We start from the raw sequence: 22,459 nt of genomic DNA, 5'->3' as shown, positions 1-22,459 counted from the left end.
CGCGAAGTGTAGCCAGACAGAGATTGTGCAGACCCACACGAGAACACGGGGGACGTCTGACCTGGGGCACAGGGTTTCTCGGCCGGTGCCAGGTACCCCAACCTACTTTGGGAGTAAGGGTTAGATGAAGTGGAGGCTGTCTCTATAGCCCCATCAAGGGCTGTTCTAAAATCCGCTAGAAGTCCCATCAGTGAGCAGGCCGGTCGGCTGGTAGGTCCACAAGCTCTTAGGTTTGACTGATGCACCTGAGCAGTGTGACCCTGTGAGCCAAGGGCTGCCAGGGTCTCCAGGGCCAGCTCCGGACTCACGACAGACCCCAGAGCCGCTCTGGGGAGCAGCACTTGCTGGTGCCCACGGTGTCCGCGTCCCACTCTCTCCCCAGAAGCCTGAAAGCAGGAACGGAGTCACCTTCTTGGTGCCCAGGGGGTTTTCATCTTGTCAAACCCGGGCAGCCTCGAGCCCAGAGAGCCTGCGCCCTATCGGCCTAGCCCGCGGAGGGGTCCCAGCTCCCTGCGGCCGCTCCGCTGTCCTCTGCCGCCCATCAGCCAGTCCGTTTCCCCCCCCGCCCGGCGAGAGCTCCCAGTGAGCCCACAAAGCCCTCCTTCCTCCCGGTCTGCCACCGGGAGCTAATGACTCTGTGTGCCAGAGAATGCTCACCCTCCCTGTCTCCAGGGCAACCGGGGAGCCTGACGGGTCACCCTGACATGACCTCACAGAGCTGCCGCTGTCACAAAGGCGTGCCCACGTATCGTCCCTGCTGTGCCCCCCAGGCATGGCTGTGGGGTCACAGCGGTCACTCCGCCTTCCCCCGCAGAGCGGCCCCACCCACCCGAGGGTCCGTGTGGGCCCCCCGGAGTGCATAGGCGTGCGTTACTTTTCACGAGCACCAGAGCGGGCTGGCAAGTCGGAGAGGGCGGGCCCTTCTGTCTCCAGGATCCAGCCCCCGCAGGGCGGCGAAGGAGCTTGGGCTCACTCTGCCAGATGATAAAGTGGTGGTGAGTGCGAGAGTCGGTCACCCTGCTCCGTCGGTGATGCTTGTTTTCATCCAGGAGGCTCCTTCTCCGGGGCGCGGGGGCATCTGTGTTCACGGACACCCCGACGCAGGAGTGCGCAGGCTCGTTTCCGTCTCTCTGAGCGCAAGCCGACCCTGCAGCTGGGCCGCGCTCCAAGCCCAGAGCGCGGCAGGCTCCCGTTCCCCCCTGCTGGAGGCAGGACGGAGCTTCGAGGGGGTCTGTTTCCGACCCACCGCAACGAGTGTGCGGCACGTGGGACTAACAGCCAGATCCATACTGTGGTGTTCTAACAGCTCTATCGCCTGCTCGTTGTTTACTTAGAGCTGTCCGAGCCCCAGGTCTCCCGTCTGTAAAATGGGTATAGCAGCGCTTCTGTGCGGGGTTACCGGGAAGAATCAATGTAATAATATAGGTGAGGTGTCCAAGCGTGCTTACAGCACATGCACGTTTCACGGCTAAAATATTTTTTGAATGCAATTGAATTTATGAAGTATTTATAGTGTGGGTTTATGTATTTGTAAGACACCAGCATATTTCCCTCTATGGCATTTATCTTTCCTGCTTATTATAGTCATGGCCACTTGGAGAGAAAGACACAGTCAGCAAGAAAAGCTTAAGTACATTGGAGGAAAAGAATTGGACTGCTCCTGGACCGAGGGGACCATGGGGGGGGGGGTTAGTTATGATCTTTAGTGTGGCTTCAAAGACATTTTTTTATTCAGTGAGTGAACCAGGCACCTGCTGAGGGAAAGAAAAGATCCCCAGTAAACTCCTGTCTTCTCTTGAAAAGAGACGTGTTTTCAGGGCCCTGTTGGACCCTCGGTTTATGGGTAAGGGTTTTGTCGGAAATCCATGCCCTAAAGAAATGTTACTTTTCTGTATTCGTGTTAAGTGTGGAGCCAGGAGCAGGCGGCGCCTCGCCTTCCTGAATACAGAGAAATAAAAGACCACCTTTCCCTTCAGCATCGACGAACTTGGAGGCTGACCCTGCTGTTTCAGGAGACAATACAGTCCTGACTCGGGATTGGACACGAGAGACCTTTCTCCTATAAATGGCTGATGCCGACCACTATCTGGTGACAGTCAAGTGATGGCAGGGAGGGGAGTTTCCATGAACAGGAGCCCCGCCCTCCCACTCGGAGAACCAGGAGGGGGTGTTCAGAACTCCTGAGCCAGGTTTTGGGGGAACTTGGGCTGGTCTTGGTTACCTCCCTGGGGCCGGGGAGCAGCCTGCAAGGCCAGGCACCTTCTAAGCAGAGGAAGGACTTTCGGTGTCTTCCCTTTCCTATGCTTCCACCCCCACCCTGCATTCAGAGCATCAGGAAATCCATAGTAAAGTCTTCCTCCGCCCCCGGAGACTTCTCCTTTTCCCTGGGTGTTTTCTGGGCACGTGATTCACTGCTTGTCAAACGCTGCGTGAACACCAGCATCTGCGACTGGGATCCCCACGTCGGGGTTTAAGGACTTGCTGACAGTGGCAGCGCCTTCTCAGCTCTCCATCCAGTTCTCTGCTACGTTCCAGGGTTTGCTCATTGAGGAGCAATACTGGTACCGGCGATCATTTATGGAGTTTACCGTGTCCCAGGGCCTGTGCTCAGTGGTTCACAAGCTCTTCCCTTAATTGCCTCACAGCTCCGTGGCATGGGATCATTTCCTACAGAGAAGTAACATCCTAGGGTTGGAGAGATTCTAGGACTCGCTCGACAGGACACAAAGGAAGAAGCAAAGCCAGGACTGCAGCCACTGCACTCTACAAGAGGGAGGGGCTCAGCAGATCTGACGTTCGTCACACGCTCTAATCTCCTGTCCCCAAGTTCCGTAACCTCCTGCGGGCCCAGGCTCGAAACCAGCTTTCCGTCTTACACTGCGCCTCTCTCGGCGTGTGGTTCACAGCCCATGCTCACTGAATACCTGCTTATTTATGCATGGGCCCCTCAACCCAGGGTCTGCCACTCCACCTGACTCCTTCAGAGGGGGGCTCCCTACCCCATCTCTCTCTCTCTCTGATGCCTCCTCCCTCCACACACAGTTACAATGACCAGTACAGTCACGTCACAACAGAAAATAGTATGCCAGCACAGGGCAGAGAGAGAGCACATTTCGGACATGCAGACTGAACCGAGACCGGCTGACCGTGGCAATGAACCTGGGCCCGCCTGCCGCTAGTGACAGTCGCACTTCCCTTGCACTCTCCTTCCTCCTCGTGTTCACGTTTGGTGGGGACAGCGGCAGGGCGGCAGAAGTATTAACTTGTCCTCTGCTCCTCGGGGCCTTTGGTTCCCCACGTAACTCAGCCTTACTTCTCCAAGGGCAGTAGGACAGGTGCTTAAATCATGGCTCATATTTTTTTTTAATCTTCTTGTAGGAATAAACAACCTTCCACCCTTCAAAGTAAGAGTCTCGACTGGAGGATCTTTTTGATACAAGAACTCCTTTTGGCTGAAAAATAGCACGTAGCATGAACTCGCTAAGAATAGCCAGGTAACCCAGTGGAGAGTCTCCTGAGTTACACAGGAATGAAGTCAAATACGAGTGAGGAGCCGAATGTGTTTCTGACACACGAATCCCCGAGGGGGGCACGAGTCACCAAGCTAAAAATAGTCACGCATCCAGGAGGCCTGATGGTGACTCAGAGGACTGCAACTGTCTCATCGTCACTCCTGGGACACTGGGTGCTGTCCAAATGCGGAACCCAGGCTAGCTTTCGCTTTCTGGAGGGGTTACCGTAATTCCAGGCCGGCGGCAGGCAGCGGTTTTCGTATCACAGGGCGATTCCCCAGACTTCAGGCGACCCTAACGTTGAGGGAGAACGGCTGCTGAGGGCAGGGTGAATTCAACAGACACTGGTTCATCGCCAGGGCTTGCTTCTCCTATTTGCAAGTGCCATACCCAAAGGCACTGACTTGACAGACAAAATCACCAAGAAAATTTTGCATTTGCAGACCTGCAATCATGAATTGAAATAACCAGAAAAGCTACACAATGCGTATCATCTCCCATTCACATTTTTTTTTTTTTAGCTCTCTTTCGGGAAGCAGCTACGCCTTTCATAGATTTCATTTATCACATCACGTGTTTGTAACTCGATTGCTTTCTCAAATTTGCTGACATGCTGGCCACCCTTTTCACTGAGACTTGGAAGGCAGGAATCATCACTTAGAGTTTTAGCTCCCTTTGTGCCCTTACGGTGTGATAGAAACTGGGTTCAGTAGCATGACATTATTTAACTCTCACAGGTCACATGAGGCGGGTCCGATTCTTGTTTTCATTTTACACGAGCGAAGTCAGGCTAGGGAAGGGGAACTAACTATAGTCCAGGGCTGCAGTTCTGCACCCGAAATATTTAGATCTATATGGACTGAGGCACATTCCCTAGGTTACAAATACTGTATTTTGCTCCATTATCTTTAATTTTCTGTCATTGCCCATAATGTTCTCACTTTCCAATCCCAAGACTTAAAAAATGAGCAGGTATTCATGTATTTCAATAATCCCATTCATGTTTAAGATTATAACTGAACATAAACATTGCTTCTTTTTGAAGAAAGCGGATAAAGTTATCAACAGGAATAAAGCAGTCTTATTTGTACCTTGATCCACTTGCCTTCCGTCTCTCTGGGAAATATTTTATCAAGACAAGTATATAACAAGGAAGTGCATTTTAAAATATGGTAATTGGAAACCTGGTAAAATGTATTTGGCAGTAATGCTAATCACGTGCGTCAAGATAAAGGAAATTAAGGCGGCTTAAGTTTTCAGTTCTCTTCAGAAAAATCAATTACAAAGCAGTTACGCCGCTGACACCAAACAATAAATCCCCGGATTTCGTTAATAAGGAAAGCTTCCACTTTTTGAACGTTTGTTTTATTCGTCCAACCGAAGAAACTGATAAAGTCAATTTTTGAGAGAAAGTAAGGGCTGTTTCCATCAGGTTTCTTGAAACCCAGAGGTATTCTTGATCTTAGCTTGCTTGGAGCAGAAATCACGTGTCCTCCAAGGCATGCATCTTTATAAAGGTGTCCCTGGTCCACGACACTCCTGGCCTTAGCCGGGGACCCTCCAACCTCAGACTCTGTGGGTGCCAAAGTGGAGCTCCGCTGGCATCTCGCTTGGGGTTCAGAATATCCTGAGTCAAACTCATGGTTGGATGAAATCTCCCTGATGATGTACAAGCGCTAAAAGTGTGGCCCTCTGTCCTGGCTGCATATCGTGATTGCCTAGGGAGTTTCATCCAGCACCAATGCTGTGGCCCGTCCTCAGAGAGACGACCTAAGCGTGCTGCAGCGGGGCCACCGATAACTATTACAGTTCAGTGTCAACTGACTTCTATATAGTCGCCGAGATGTTCACAGTCTTGTCGCTGTTGGATGATCAGAACCTTGCTGTCTCCTCTCCCTTTTGACCTTGCACAACAATGACACCATGGCCGAAGCCACGAGGAAGACAGTCTTCCAACCGCAGTGCCTGCTGCTCATCACTTTTTCAAACAAGCAATTAATAATTCATAACAATTAACTGAGTTACGAGTTTCCCTCTCAGTACGTTTCCAAACATGAATAGATTAAATGGTAATTGCCATCAAATTTTATGTTCCATTTCGTGTGCCCAATAAAAGTTTATCTTTTGGAACACACTTTGTATTTCCTTTTGATATATTCATAACCAAATGCAATATGCTATATTAAAATATTTATTATTAGCCTATCAAATATTAACCACTTTTAAATTATATGGATGAAAGAAAACAAATAGGCTACTTGTTTAAGTTTTCATGATTCTCCTTAGTTTAATGTGATTTGGATTTCTAGAATACATGCCAGCAAAAACTGATGATGTGTGAAACTATGGGAGTTCCCGCCCCTTATTTAAATTTTTGCAAATCTCGTGGCTTCCCCACCACCATTATCCTAGCACTATGATGAAAACAAGCAAAACTTGTGAGCTTTCCATCAGCCTACCCGAGGTTCAAGGCCACACGCATTAGCTCATCCTCTGACGCACACACGTTAATGTGATCCAAATCCCCATCACCTGGAGGTCTCAATCACACGCAGACCAGTCTAGGGCGGGGCCTAGGACTCTGCATTCCAAACAAGTGTCCAAGTGGTGCTGGTTGGGGCTCCCACTCCTAAGTCATAGGGATGTAGATGAGGACGTGCAGGTGACAGCCTCTCATAGCCTCGGTTCACTTACGAGTCAAGTGTAGGTTCAACAAGGCTTTGTAAATTGCTACCCATTGTTCCTGGCACACGGTGTGCATTTAATGAATGGGGCATTGTTGTTGTTATTAAATGCAATAAGGAGGGCTCAACTATGTCTTACAATGAGTGCTAAACTAGACTAGACCATCCCAGATACACGATTCTAATGTTACAAGTCAAAGCAAAGAGACCTGTGATGGGAAAATGGAGCCAGGGAGGTGGTACCGAAAATCAGTCGTCTCAGATTCCAGCGAGCGTGAGGCCCTGTCAGATCTGAGACCTGTTTTGACCCCTCAGCCCTTAGAGGGCAGGGGTGACATTTTATCTGTCTGTTAGTGCTGAACTTGATCACAATTCCTGGAACACAATAGGACTTTAAAATTTCCTCAACGGATGATAGTATATAAAATTGTGAATGAGTAAATGAGTGAGTGAATGATTTCACGAATGAATGAATGAATGGAGAAATCCTATCGCCAGCTTAGCTTGCTGGGGAGAAGAATTCAAAAGATTTAGCGAGATTGTGAACAGGCCCTTTGGTCACCTGGATTAAATCAAACTTAGTAACCAAAGGCGAAACGAGGGCATAGTTTTCCTACAGAGCGTGGTACGATCTGATCTCAATGTTGTATGTGCAGGAACACGTGAACATGATGGATTCAACTGTTTGACTAGATGTGCCTCTCAATGAGTGGAGCACAGATCCTCCCCTCCCAAGACTCTGAACAGCCTTCACGACTTTGGAAATACCCAGACCTGATACAATCAGATAGAATTTATGCATCTGCAGAATTTATACGTCTACAGGCAGGTTAGCATAGCGGGTGCAAAATCAGCAATGCTCATTTTTATTTTAATTAGAACAGGGGTGCCACTCTCGGGGGGAACCCTACAGCCCACCCAAATACCTTCCAAGTGGGCACGAGCAGAAGCTGGCTCAGCAAAGTCATCGGAAACGCTGTGACTGTCACCTGTCATAACGTCACCAGGAAACTGCCAGCTTATCCTAGTAATAGGCCCTCCTGTAAACTCCCCAACTTTGTCTTTTTGCACTTAAAATCCATGTGAACAATGCAGTTGTCCATATTATAGATTTTCATGATAAAGAATACAGATTAACATAAGACTAAGTCCATAGGGTCAATGATGCTAATTTAAAAAGAGGTCTAACTGTGATCCCTAAAATTAATTACATCAATATTTCATTATTTGTAGTGTTTTGTCTCTGAGATATATGCCCATTTCCCCCCCAAAGAGTTGTGTGTAGCTTGGAAGCATTAACTACACCACATAATAGCAATCCTACACTTGTGCAGACTATAGGAAGGAATAGTGTTAAAAAATACATCTTAGCAATTATTTCTGTTCTAAAATACCCAGCAATGACCTTGACTGCTAGCTACAGCAATGAGTTGGACACCGAGGTGGGACGCAGAGCCAGTGAGGTATTGGATGGGCCTGAATTTCTGTGTTGTTGCCTGTTTCAGATGGAATCCAACTTTATCCAGTTCACATCAGTTTCCGTGTATGTATGACGGCCTTCTCTCCCCACCTGGCAGCAATGGATGACTGAAGGTTGACTGAACTTTTCACAAATAGAGAACTTGCCCCAGCTGGGTGGCTCAGGGGTTTGGAGCGTCATCCCGTACACCAAAAGGTTGTGGGTTTGGTTCCCGGTTGGGGCATATACCTAGGTTTCAGGTTCCATCGCCTGTTGGGGTGTATACAGGAGGCAACAAATCAACGTGTCTCTCTCTCTCTCTCTCAAATCAATAAGCATCCTCGGGTGAGGATTTAAAATAAGTGAAATAAATAGAGATCTTGACAAAGATGGGACAAAAAGCAGCTAGCACTTACACAGAGCTGGGTGGTGGCATCCTTCTGTTCCGCAGACAGAGCCACACGATCCAGGATTTCCCGGGTTTGGGGGACTCGGTCACAGCCAGAAGGGCACTGAAGCGGAAAAGGCGTGGGTTCAAAGCACGGGCACGCACTTTATTCAGAATAGTTACCTCTGTTCTCGAAGGTGACGGTAAAAAACACATCCTCAACAGGATCTGTATGTATTCCGCCCCCCGCCCCACCCTTGGTGTGGTAGCCTGATATTATTACTGTAATTCTCGTCATGGAGCTTCCGGCTGACATTCAAGGTGACAGGTTGTCCCTGCACATCAGGACAGAAGGATCCCTCGCACCGACGGGAGCATCCCTGATTGCATTACGGCCACCCCGGCTTCCCTTTCATTAGCTGCTGATTGCACGAAATTGATGCTGAATTGACTTGGCTGGCTTGGAAGCCTTTCAGTGGTTGGCACTGACTGTGGTCTTGTCCTGGAAATTACTTGATCAGAGCCTTCGTGTTTCTGGGAATCCCCACAACTGGCTTAATTCGAATTAGAGCCCAGTAAATAGGAATCAGTTAGGTCCACGCCCCGCGATACCCAGGCCAAGGCAGAGGACACACTTCAACGGAATGGATGGCTTCCGTTTTTTTAACAAGTGTTCTCTCCTGCCTCCTACTTCTTGTCTTCCCTACTTCACTGAGAAGGTCGTCCGATCGTTCATTCCTAACTGCTGCGTGGGGTCTGGAGGCCAGGCCCAGCCTTCCTCCGCATTGACGGCAGCCTGGGAGCTAAGGACGGCTTCTTTACATTTGTAAGTGACTGAAACAAAATGGAAAGAGGAATAATATTTCGTGAGAATGACACGGAATTCAAGTTTCAGTGCCTGTGAGTGAGATTTGATGGGACACAGACGGCACTCACTCGCTGACGTGCTGTCTGTGGCTGATCTCGGGTGGCGGCGGCGACAGAGGTTTCAGGGTCCCGTGCAGCCGGAGAGAATTGCTGCCTGACCCTCTACAGAAAAAGTCTGCTGAGCCCCCCGGAATAAGCCACCAAAGCCCCTGTCTCCATCCGCAGAGTAAAAACGCCAAAACCTCACAAAATGCCACAGTGAACTCAAGGACCAATAAATACTCACTAATAGTTGGTCTGCCATTTCTCCCAGATTTGAGTGGGAGAAATGACCCAATGTAAGGCGCAGTTTTGCCGTTGATAAATGAAGGGAATACTCTTACCTCTCTTCTAAAATAAGTTAATGCATTTATATTCTTGCCCCATGAGAAATGTACAATCGATAACTATTTTTATTGTTTCAAAATGATCGCCGTGATGGCTCAGCAACTGGTCCACGTGCAGACAGGTTCGCGTGTTGGTGGGATTTCAGGAGCACGGAATTTTAGACCCACAGGGGGACCCTAGGATGTCGAGCCCCTGGCTCGGACTTTATAGGAGGAGACACTCAGGGAAGACCGGCCAAGGGGGGGCAGTCAACTTTCTCTGGAAGGTGGTGGCAGTCCCTCCAGGAACGAGAGCCCTGTCCTCGCTGGCATTTAGTTATCAGCAATCCTCCCGTCCTGTTCTGCCTGGGGCTGCTCTACCCCAGACTCCCACAGGGATGGTGGCTGAGGACCAGCCCTTCACTTAACTGAGAATTTTTCTCCCACAAGTTTCAAGTGGGCTGGCCCTTTACAATTTGGGATGATTTTCATACTGAGATGTTACAAAGGCAGTTGGAAGATCCTGAGATCCTCTCTCTCACTCTCTCCCATACACACACACACACACACACACGGTCATGCACACTCTCACGGGCAGGTAAAGAATGGCTGAAGGTGAAACTCCCCTAATGTACCATCGAAGGAAGGAAAGAACCTCCTGTGTCGCCTTTTCACCTGGCCTCCTGATCACCTTACTCTCAGGGAGGTCCATGCTGTGCTTCGCTTCTGGGCTATTCGTAGATAAAATTATACCTGCATTCCTGCATGAGCTCTGGCATTTCACATACCTTTCCCTGTTGAACTTGGACTGTTGTCCTATGGTATAAAACGGTAGAATTCGGGCATACTTGTCCTTCTTGATATTCTCTGCAAGTAAGTGGGGAAATGAGCACGGACTGCCACATAAATAGGGAGAGTCGCCCACCCAGGTGGGAGCTGAGGCCCCTCTCCCAGCAGAGCACATGAAGGTGACTACCGTATTTTGCTGTGTATAATGCACATTTTTTGACCAAATTTTTAAGAGTAAAGGAAGGATGTACATTATACATGGGTAGTACTAATTCTGCATCTATGTAAATGTTTTTAATTCTTATGTTTAGGTGTTTAAAATGTAACTCTAGAAAGCAATAATGATATCAGTGTACAAAATAATACCCTGGAATACAATAATTGGTTTTATATATAAATAAAACATTGAGTTGAAAATTAAAACGAAAGGTATTTTTCTGAAAGTTTGGGCCAAAAATGTGGGTGCATACTATACACGGCAAAATACGGTAGGAGGTGAACTCCCAATGGCAGGAGAGAGCCTGGGGTTGACCCCTGGGATCACTGTTCCTACCTCCCCTGCCCGCGTTGGTCCTACTCAGAGCTGCAGCAGCTCAGGAGCCTCAGGTTCTGAATGTTCTGGGGGTCCGGTCCTCCTGCGCAGGGTGGTCTGAGCAACTCACTCCGTGCAAGCCGCCCCTTAGGCCTTTGCTTCCTGCGGTTCCTCCAAAACGGGTCTTCAGTGACATGGAGCGTTGAAGCCCTTTCCACAGCCTACGTGTCGGCCCTGCCCCCTGGCTCATGGTGGTATCAGGCCCCTGACACGTTAGAAGTGGGTGAGCTTTTTCTTTCCGTCCCAGATTAGAGTCGTGTTAAGAAAGGAGGGCAAGCAGGGGCCCAGGCTGGAAAGTGACGGCAATTAGCACGACAGAGCGGTGTGGCGTCATCCTGCAGAGTCAGGAGAAATTTCGCAACTGGGAGCCACCCTGGGGTGGGCTCTTCTGGCTGACCAAAACGAGACTTCCCCCCATGAGGACTACCCAGCCTATTTGTAATGCCCACAAATTACCACTCTGCTTTCTGTCTTCCAATATTTTCCTTTTTAAATTACCTCTGGGAGGCTCCTGCTGGGTCTATTAAAGAGCACTTCCTTTGCACCCTTCGGAGCTGAACAGCAGCAGCTCAAGTGCCCTTCCCAGTGTTTGCTTTCCATCGCCGCGGCAGCTGTGGCGCTCAGTGCTCAGAGAGGGGAAGGGGGCTGGTGTTCACGTTGTGAGCGAGGAAATTGAAAACTCAGATTGGGCGGTGGCCTCGCTTTTAGCAACAGCGAGCTAAGGGCTCCACGAGAGAAACGATCTCTCCAGGACTGCGAGAGCTCTGAAGCATCACAGGCGTCCTTGTTTAGGTGATACGCCGCCTGTTAGTGAATTCACCACGTGAGGTCAACAGGCGACACACGGACTGGTTGTGTTCAGGGAACACAGCGAACAGTCGGAGGTGGGCAGCTGGAGGCCGCTCTGAAAAGTGACAGGTCAGGTTCAAGGCCGCTGTCCAAGGAGCTGTGCTCTCCACCTCAGAGAAGCGACTGGAAGCATCATCTTCATGATCACACGTTGTCAGGCGTGTAGAAGTTAATGTCATACCAGGAAAAAAACACAACAGAAAGAAGAGCCTCCTGAGCCATCGGAGCAGAAAAGCTTCGATGGGAAGGAATCTCTGGAAGGGAAGGGGTACGGGAAATCTGAAGTCCGACTCTGGGAAACCAGAGTGAGGCCCGAGCACCTGGCCAGGGAGAGGTGTGGACGTCTCCCCGGTGGTCGGGAGAGCTGAGGGGACAGAAGACCGCTGAGGGCCCAGCTGTGGTTCTTAATATCCCAGATGGAGCCGGGCATCTCACGGCCCCTCCCCTGTCCCCGAGGATCTGAAGGCCGGAGCTGGAGAGTTGAGAGAGGCGCTGGAGGTCTTTTTACTTGACTTTCCATGTAAGCAGACTCCCCAGGAAGCGTCCCTCATAGGCGCCCGTTCAGCTTGCATTTGAATTTTTGCAGAGTTTGGCAATTCCCCACTGCCCAAGGCGCCTTACTGCTATTCTCAGACAGCGGGAGGGGATGTACTGGAAAATGCTAAGCTGAACCCCACAGGCCGCCCCCCTTGCCTTCCTGAACCAGCAAGTCCACTGGTTACATCAGAGCCCTCCAAACACTGGTTGACATCTGTACGGTGTGAAATCATGTGCCTACCGGCCAGCCTGTCGCAAGGCTCCCTGAGAAAAGCCCTCACCGAAGACGGGACGTGCCCACATGTCTGTCTGCTGCTCCCAAGGGCTGGACTCTCGATGTGGGCTGCCCAGGGCACATGTTGGGGGGCCGTAAGCCCCTCTGGTCCTATAGCCCCCAACACAGTTCAGCCTGGAACTGTGTTAGGTTGGTTGCACACGACACAGCGCCGCCTGGAACTGAGCTGGACAGCAAGCTCAGGTCCCTGAGTCTGTTACTTTGACCACTGGGAACCCAACTCCGTGCCACTCTGCATCTCTCCTGCTTTCCATACATTGGCCTTAATCTGCAGCGCAGTGTCAAGGACACAGCAGAGGCTAAATAACGTTCCTTGAATCCTCCTCAGACACCCTGGATAGCCCTGTGGGCTATTCTAGAAGTCCTCTGTTCTTCTCCGGGTAGTCTATGGAGGGAGATGTGTGGTTCTACCGTAAAAAATCAGTGTGTGTGTGTGTGTGTGTGTGTGTGTTTTAAAGTGGGTTGAAGGTCTTACCTATTTCTTCCAAGAGTATTTTGAAGTTTTCTTATGGTTTGGCACCATACCCCTGAGATGTTTTCAAGGACATTGCTCTGTTGTGTGACGCTGTCGTCTGCAGACGACCAGGAGGGGCGCGAGTACCTCCTGACTGTCTCATCTGCTCTTCCGGTGAGGGCATGCTTACCCGTGCAGGCCAACAATCAGTAGAGCATGTTTGGTTTTTTTTTTAGTAGATATCTTGATACCTGAAAACCCTCCCATTTCTGGAAGATTATGGAGCATCTGGATTTTCTAATTTGGGTGTAGACCCTAGTGAGATGTCCTCCACATGGCTGTGTGGTCTATCATACAGTCTCAATGCCTCTTCTACAAGATCTTTGGTCTTGACTGAAAATTACATTCATCGCTTCTACCATCTAATTCCCAGTCCGAGTCCACACCTTCTGGGTCTACGCCATGCTTCTCTAATTCTACTACACATTTCTTTTCAGTAAGTTTTGCCCTGTGGGTCTTTATTCCAAGCAGGTGCTACATTCCATCTCCACGATACCCGCATCTTCAGCTCTGGCATTAAACGCTGACATTTCTGATTATCCTGGTAGGCCGTGCAAAAGCACCTCCTCAAAGATGTCTACATCCTGATCTCTGGAATCGGTTCCCGGACAGGACAAAAGGGACCTGACGGATGTGACTACAGGAAAGGAAGACTTTGAGATGGAGAGATGGGTGCTCTTGGATTACCCGTGTGTGCCCCATCTGATCAGAGGGGTCCGTGAGAAAGGGAGAAAGGCACAGGGAGCTGGAAACTCCGTGGCTTTGACAGAAGAGAAGGGGGCCACAAGCAGAGGAATGCGGGCGGCCTCTAGGAGAGAGAAAAAGCCAGGAAAAAAGATTCTCTCCTAGAGTCTTCAGAAAAAAACGCAGCCCCATCCATGACCTTGATCATAGCCCTATGACACCCTTGCTGGGCTTCTGACTGGAACTGCGAGACAGTCCCTTGCTGTTGTTTTGAGCTCCCGAGTTTAATTTAGGGTACTTTTCGACAGTAGCTGTCAAAAAAGAATATAGCCGTGCCTTCTCTGGGAAGGGGCACATCGATGCCATGAAGTTCTGTTCCCCAAACTTCCTCTTAGTCTTCTCCCAAGAAGAACTGTTGTCATTTTTTTTGAACTCTGTGGTTTGCCACAATTTCTGATTTTATAATTTTATGAGGGCATCCTCTCTATGTCCACTCAAATGCAATAAAAGCCTGCGTGATCAGACCGGTGGGGCTCCCACTAAGCACATTTTCCTGTTTGGAGTCACGTGTGTGCTGACCCCTCACAAGACCCGCGCTCTGGTTTCGTCGGCCGTGGTCCAGCAACTGGCTCCAGCCTCGCCCTCACTAGGCGTGCTGCGCCCTCGGTTTCCCCGCACACGCAGTTGTCCTGCAAAATCCTAACATTTAACGATGTCACCAAATCTCTTGACTTTCACCTGGATGTACCCTACTGTGACAGGCGTTACCCTGTTACTTGCTGGACCTTGGAAGCGGTCTCAGAGATCCCAGGGACAGGCCTGAGGGATCTGCACGGAGTAGCCATTTACCAGCTGACGGAAGGATGTCACATTTTCACAGAGAATGCCTGTCCTGTGTGCGTAGGTCTGAGGGAAGGAAAGGAGATTTCAGGGTGAGACAAAACTATCGCATGCTCAAATATGTCTTTGAAATGCGTTCGATTTATATAGCAAATCCACGTTCATCCTGTTCCAGAACTTTCTTTACAGAGAGCAGCCAACATAATCTTCCTAAAACGAAATCTGATCCGTTCATTCTTCTGCTTAAAACGGAGTGACGGATCCCATCCCCCCTCTGCGTGGCAGCTCCCGCATCTGCTCCCTGACGGGGTGAAATGCCCGAGGAAACCACACGGCCTGGGCTCTGCTTGTTTTTTCAACGTCTTTCCCGCCTCCCCAGTGCACTCACACCATTGAGTGCACCACCGTCGAGCGCACCCCCGTCCATATCCGGATCATGTGACATTTCGGCAGGACACAGCGTGGTAGCTCTCTTACACACCTTTGCCCAGGAAGTTCCACGCCACCCCGGAAAACTCAGGCTGACCCTTCACAACCCCACCGGAGTCCCCGCTCTGGAACCCCGACTTCCCATCTGGGCTCACTCAGAACACGGCTCCTCCTTCCTTCTGATCGCCGTCAGACTGGCTGGGTGGCTCGTCCGCCCCTCACGCCCGACTGTGACCTCCAGGCCCACAGGTCCTGCAGCCTCTGCGGTAGCTCAATGCCCGATTCGCAGCAGGTGCTGAAGGAATACTCAGGAGGACAAAGCAGTCCCTCCCATAGTCTCCTGGACCTGCGTACCGGGGACAGGAGGGGCTGGGGCCGAGGCTCGGAGAGCCTTATATATTGCACTGTCCTCACCTGGTAGTCGGGCCACACCTAAATCCAACCTTCCAATTCCAGAGAAGAAAACCTGGTGATGTTAAACCATTTTATGACATGCCAGTAATTAGTACAGAAAGGTTGGGTTCGGCTTTTGGGGGACTACATTTCCCCTAAGGCCAGATCAACTTATTTTCTCCCCCAATGTCTTTCCCATTCCGTAGGTCCCAATGCTTCAGGCAGTTCACTGGAGACTTGCTTTTTTAGAAGCATGTCTTCATGACAAAGTCACCCTACATGGGTCTGGACTGTCCCCCACCTGCCCCTTCTTCTCTCCCCCTGACTGCCGGCCTCCTCGGAGCCCCCACGTGCAGATGCCCCAGACTGATGGCTCTTCTCCGAGTCCTGGCTCCTCCCAAGGCCCCTGGGACCCGCCAACTCATCCGGACCCCCAAGGCGCTTTCTGGAAACCCATGGCGTGTTGGACTCTCAAACCACGACCTCATGCAGAGCTCACACTCAGGTGTGCTGCATGACTTCTGGCCGTTGGGTGGTCTTTCAGTGCCAGGCTAGAGGTGCCCACCCTCCAGCTCCCTGACCCCATCCTAACCTTGGCTGACTTGATGCCAACATTCTCAACCTATCACACGACTCAATGACGTCCACGACCTTAGTCATGGATATCAGACCATTTCACCTTGGAAGCTTACGGGTCGCTACAAATGCCACAAATAGCTAGCAAAATATTCTGTGTAGCCCTGGTAGAAACAGGCTTTCAACAGTTCCTGCTGCTGACATTTTTTTTCAAGTGAAAAAAAAAAAAGCAAAGAAACCTCTAGGGCTGTGCCGTCCACTATGGTAGACGTACGCGGGCCAGCGAGCCTTGCAGCGTGGCTAGTCCTCATTGAGCTGCTCTGTTTAGGTACGGAACACCCATCCGGCTGCAAAGGCCGTAGGGACAACATGGAAGCCTGATCGTTTCCAGGTTAGTTATGTGCTGAAATGACAATATTTTAGATACTTTGCATGCAGTTAGTTGCTCACACCAATGTCTATTTTTGTTAGTGTGGACAACAAAACACTGAAGGTTACGTATCTGGTTTGCATGGTTCTCTGCCGGACAGCGGCTGCTCTGGAGAATGCTCCTGGTGGCTCTGTAATGTGAGCAAGCCGACTGCGAACAGCTGGAATGTGAAGTTGGTGCAGAATTGAAAAGCAGAAAAGGTTATGAATGACAGAAGGAAGGTTCTGCTCAGGCTTTTAAATGTATGTTCCCTGAACACGCCGACAGGCCACCTGCCCTGACAAATTTTTACGAAGGTCTGATCATCCTCGGTGATGTGAGGCCGAGCCACACTGCCTGACATCTGTCCACGGCTTGGTGAACGGTGCCGGACCGCTCGGAGGCTCGGAACCAGCACTGGTTTTTGCCATTTATTTTTCCCTGGCATTTAAATATCCCTTAGATTTATTACCTTTTGGTTTCGGGTGAAGACTCAGCGATGGGTATGGCAGCAAAGGTGGTGATAAGTTATGCAGGGTATCGCTTAATTTATGCACTCGGGAGCTCCGGGGTACCTTACAGTTCAGGAAATATATTAAGCACACATGCGGCAGCCTTCATCCGTGGCGAGGGGTTTTCAAGCTGGGTCCCTATCGTGCACTGAATTTATAGGCTGGCCCCGTACACGGATCTGCGAACAGTATTTCAATGTAAGTCGTTCCAGGCATCCGCTGGATGGCTCTCTCTGCTATCTGTAGGCTGGGGCCTCGAGTAGCTATTTTGCTTTTGCTTTTGAAGGATAAATATGGATAGTTAATGCTTCTCAATGAAACCGAAGACAGAAGAGTCTATTCAGTGAACATGAGGTGATATAAACATGCTTTCATTCTTCGCTAGGATGTGTTAAGATGAAGAGGAAGAAAGAAAAGAAAGTGGGAAAAGGGAAAACAGAGAGGGGAAAAAAAATCCCAAATCTTTTCTAAAGCAAGCTTTGAAAACTATCTTGACTTTAGAAATGGATGGATAGCTACTTCCAGAACCTGTAAGGAAAAAGGGCATTTGGATTGGCAGCCAAGACACCCTTGAACTTCTCCCTCATATTAGCGGCGATCTTGAACTGAACTAGTTGGCGGCAAAGGCCTTCCAAGCTCGCCAGCGGTTGGGTCTTTTTCTGCTCTGGGCCGGCCGCCGCGCGCACGGCGGGGACACGCGGGACGAGCCATGCGGCAGGCAGGGGGCGGCGCCCACGGTTACTTACGTTGACAGCCGGCGTGCCAGGAATTTCCCGGCAGACACTCATCACACTTAGGCCCTGTCGTTCCAGTCTTACACTCACAAAATCCTGAGCCATTACAACGTTCATGGACCGAGCCCAAAGGGTTACAATAACAGTCTGCAGAAACAAGACGACACAAGGCTGGAAACGAGTCCGCACGGCCCAGAGGTTACCCGCGCGCGCGCGCCCCCGCGCCAGCGCCGCATCGCTCACTTAGAGAGAGATGCCCGCTAATGAAATGCTTTGGCAAATACGGCTTTTGCCGGCCCATTTATTTATTTGCCCGGCCTTGCCTGGTATCATTTTTATGACACGGGAAAGCCATCAACGGCAACCTTCCGAGGAAATACGGCATCGTGGTCTCCACCGCTAACAGATCCTAATGGAGGCCCCGTTTGTCAGGGCATTTTTTGATGCGCTCATGAACACCGTGGCAACTGTGTCTATCAAGGATAAATCAATATGCCATCAGTGTAAAGTCTGTTTTAAATTATTCAAATGGGCTTGTCTGTTCCCCTCAACGTCTGAGAACTGCTGAGCATTTCTAAAGTGCAATCTGAATGCACTTTGCTCATTCCCTGGCAGCGTTCACTTTACGATTTGGGACAGCTTTCAGAAATTGCATCTGCTAGGCCTGCCAGTGCAGCTTTTAGGCAGCGTAGATGAACTATCATGAAAGCAAAATAAATTTTGCAGCCCCACGTCACTTCCACCATGAGCATCGTGTGAGATATATTTTTCATTAACATGTCAGCTGGCAGGACAACATAAGTTTGTGTAATAAAAAGCAAATCGAGGATTTTCTCTATGATTCCTCGTGCATTCTGATATAGGATACTTTTGCTTCCCAAGTACTGTCTGTCTTGCTGGAAGGCTGAACCGGAACTCCACAGGCCCCCGCCAGCCTGAGAGGTAAAAAAACAGCTAGTTTGCAGCGTGTGGACTTTTCAGGAAAGTTTCTTCCCTTCTTATCCCACGGGAGAACCATGGGCAAGTCCTGATGCCTCTCTCTCACTTTCCGTATTTAAAAGCGACCCTATGAAGAGGTTTTCTTGTTAAAACAAAGAGACAAAAAACAAATAAAAATCATACCAAGCAAACAACCGAACAATCAACCACGAAAAGCCCCCTGAGGATTTCATTTTAATATCATTAAATTTAACACCTATTAGCGGTGGAGACTCAAGGGTTAACATGAGAGGGAGAGCCAGAGGCTGGACTCTCACTGTTTTTGTCAGGGGAACTAATTAGATGGTTTCTGCAAAGAATGTGGAGTGCCTTTAATTGTGATTTATTTCATGTTGATTGTCTTTTTTCCTTTTAGTTCAGCATTCTTCTGATGCAAACGTTTATAAGACTAATAGTGACATAGAAAATAAAACTAAATTAACTCTACAATGCTCTCTCCTTGACTGGCTTGGTTTGTCCTTAATAACTACCATATTTTTTGGACTATAAGATGCATCCCCCAATTTTGGGAGGAAAATGGGGGTGCGTCTTATAGTCTGAATGTAGCTTACCTGGCTCGCTGGGGGGGGGCGTGGCCTATGTTATTTATGTTATTAAATATTTTACCACATTTTTTTTGCTACAAATTGTTTTTTTCTATTTTCCTCCTCTAAAACCTAGGTGTGTCTTACGGTTTGGTGTGTCTTACAGTCCGAAAAATTTGGTAGTTTTATTTTAAATCGGCATTTTCTATTTTAATGTGTGTATAGGGGCTTGTTGGAAAAACTACCATTTTTAAATGGTAGTTTGTTGTGTCTTTAAGATGTTTTCCTGTTCGTATGTATATTATAAGCATGTACCTATCCCAAAACTGTAATACGTTTTTTACTGTTGAAAGTGTACATGTTGACAATAAATCACTAACATTTTGCAAGCCAGGTAGTAGAATTTTTTCTGACCGACATGAAGTTGCATACTACCTTTGCCAATTAGCCCATATAAACTGGTTAATGTAAGGTTTTAGATGCAAAAAAATATATAAACAAAGTTTTTTAATGTAAAATATCTAAACCATGATACATCCCAGTGGTTGTCACAGGAAAAGGTGGAAAGTGGAATTAATGTCACTCAAACAAGTCGTGCAAATAAGTGACAAGAAGAGGTGTGGTCTACACCCCACCTTACATACAACTAATGTGGTTTTTAAACAACTATAATTCATGGGACTATGGTTAATGGTAGGCGTGGGGAGAAGGCCTTGGAGAGTTATATTTTATTTCATGAAACCAGGAAGAATATGCAGGATTCCTGGATTAAAAAGCAACATGAACCATTCTGGTGGTTTGATTAGGAAGTTATACTGCGATTAATGTATGGGTTCAAAGTGTCTTACGTTTGCTTCGCTCTGTAGAAGGTACCGATAATGACCTGCTCTTGGGTCTCAAGGGGAATAAAAAAATAATACGTTATCACTGAGACAGGTTTCGTGGCAACTGCCCCGTGTTTCCCTGAGCTCAAGCTCGTCTCCAGGCATTACTAGCAGGGATTGCCCAAGGTCGCACGCCAGTAATCTGCCAGCTTCCTGCTTAATGCCGGAGTTTCTATGCAACAGGAGTGCTCAGGGGTGTCGTCCCCAAGTCACTGCCGTGTCACGCAGGGCCAGTCCCTGCGCCTTTGCAGGCACGGCTGGGCTTGGAAAGTGCGTGAAAATGGGCAGGTCCACCAGTCATCACAAAGCAGCAGCCACTGTGGCAATGTGGGCTATAAGCTGTGTTTCACATTTGCCGTAATGTAACATAATGCAAGTAGTTAAGACATCTATTTCAACAGAGTCCACATTTCGTCAAAGGTGTGGGCTGGTCCCCAGTGGATTTGATTGCCAATTGTTAATAGACATGGGGAAGTGCCTATTTTTTAAAAAAAATTTAGAGAAGACTTAGATGAAGTTGCAATTTTTTGAAATTATTGCCTAATTCTGTGGAAATGACTTGGCTAAATACCTATTCATTTTCATCAGTGCTTTCTATTTAAAAAATGGCATAAAAGTGAACTCTCAATTACCTGTGGGTATCCTCTCCAATGTAATTCTCAGTCCTGCCCCAAGCCCTTTGGGGAGCTCAAATGTGGAAAAGAGTGACCAGTTCATGGGGACCCTCAGGGCAAACCTGGGCAACGGAGCCGCAAGCTTCCCACGGACCGGAGAGCCAGCCCAGCCTCGGCTTGTACTCAGGCCGCGGACGTGGGAAAACTGGAGCCTAATGGTCATGGGCTCATTGTATGGGCACATAGACTAAAGTCCAGAGACAGACCAGAGCATGCACCAGCCAGCCCGATTTTTCCGTTCATTCTTTAAAAGCGATTTTACTCCCTAGGGAAAGGGCAACAGTGTAAGGAATTTTGGTCTGTGGGGGGGATGTGGTGGCTACTTTTAATGGAACCTAAAAACGTTCGTCTTTGTGCATCCCAATTCCTGTCCTTGGTTTCAAGAGTATGAAATAAATGTTCCCCAAATATTTGTAATTTATAAAATTCCCCCAAAGTTGATCATTTTAGCTAACAAACTTTCCAGGAATGGAAAAAATAGCTGCTCTTGATTTTTTTTAAAAGTAGAAATAAATACATAAGCTTTTAAAAGCTTAATGTATATTAAGCTTTCCATCTTTCACCTGTAGTTTATGTGATTTAACAGACAAGAGTGCACCGGGCTGTCCTCCTGTCTTGGATAATCAAACAGGGATTTAAAGCAAAACTATATTTCTGAGAACTGGGTGAGAAGTTAGTGTAGATTTTGTCATTCACAGATGACCATCGGGGCTGGAAAAAGGCAGAACTTCGTCAGAATAGCACACTCCGGGCAAACACAGTGAGGGGTTGTTAAGTTTCCTGCCGTGAGGAATGCTATGGAATAACATCTTTTCTCTCAAAGCCCTTCTCGTTGATTTATCTCAAATAATGTGAAAGTAAATGATAAAACACTTGAACCTTGCATGATGTGTAGACGTGATTCGGTTTTATTTCTTTTTTTTAATTTCATTTATTTATTTATTTTTTGTGATTCAGTTTTATTTCTGCGTTCCTATTTAGTTCACCTTTCCTCTTGTTTCCATATTTATCGTACGACATTTATGTATTTTTGCAAGTGACATTCAGTGCAGTGTGGCTCTGCATCCAAAATTCAGACAGCTCCCTGTCTTACGGTTTTTATTAATATCCTCACACCTTTGTAACTCGGTGTTATAAAGGGAACCGAACTTCCCCTGCTCACACGCCCGGCGTAGAATCGTGGCTGTCACTCAAAAAGCATTTGGTAAATGAAAGTCTCAATGCTGGGCTTTGCTACTTGTGTCAGGGTTATTGGGAGAAAGTACTCAAGCTTTGAAGTCAGAAAACCAACTCTTTGCTAATACTGTATGATTTGTGTCCATTTGCCTTACTTTTTTCAACAGGAGAATAGGGGAAATCGTCAGTGGAACACTTACCCCCCCCCCCCCCCGTGGTTTTGTTAGTGAGAATCGAGTGGAAAAACAGGTTTACAGGGCAGTCCACAGGTCACCGAGGGTTTCCTGTGTGTCCCAAAGGGTCCCCCTGAGGCCAGGAGTTCTCATGTGACTTACCGAGGACACACAGCTATTAAATAGCACACCGGGACTTGAACCCAGCTGTCTGGCCTCTGAGTCCAGTGATTCCTCCACTAATTCACAAATAATAAGTAAGAACGTCTTTGAAAAAGAGGAAATACTGCAGACATACACATTAAACAGAAACTTGGCTCGATCGAATTGAAAACCACTTCTACAGCTATTTTAATGAGACACTTGGCAAGTACCTATATGACCTTGGCAATCCAATCAGAGAAGGATAATTACAGGTTGATTGGATCCACTTTTTTGATGAAAAGACCATCTGTCACTTTTCAGCTCCTACATTTTGCTGCAAGTGTGGTCTCTCTGCGAAAAATTCTACCTTTAAAGATAGTTTTCCACATGATTACCTACTGGTGTGGTAGCAGACACATACCCTTCACCGTGTTAAATATACACATCTCTTTCAAGG

At 48.4% G+C, this 22,459-nt stretch overlaps 1 protein-coding gene across 4 annotated transcripts in view; it reads right to left on the bottom strand.

Annotated features, from left to right (window-relative positions):
* The window catches only part of NTNG1 (netrin G1), a 263,877-nt gene that overhangs the window by 23,793 nt on the left and 217,625 nt on the right, over positions 1-22,459 (bottom strand). The window contains exon 7 of one of the 4 annotated variants that reach the window (XM_028502833.2): positions 17,441-17,575. The exons of the other annotated variants lie outside the window; for them this stretch is intronic. Coding sequence (XP_028358634.1) covers positions 17,441-17,575 — 135 coding nt within the window. The remainder of the gene's footprint in view (positions 1-17,440; positions 17,576-22,459) is intronic. 4 annotated transcript variants of the gene reach the window in all.

This window comes from Phyllostomus discolor, chromosome 14 (assembly GCF_004126475.2).
Source record: "Phyllostomus discolor isolate MPI-MPIP mPhyDis1 chromosome 14, mPhyDis1.pri.v3, whole genome shotgun sequence".
NCBI lineage: Eukaryota > Metazoa > Chordata > Mammalia > Chiroptera > Phyllostomidae > Phyllostomus > Phyllostomus discolor.
Note: the sequence above shows the minus strand (reverse complement) of the source record. Positions and strands in the feature narration are given on the sequence as shown.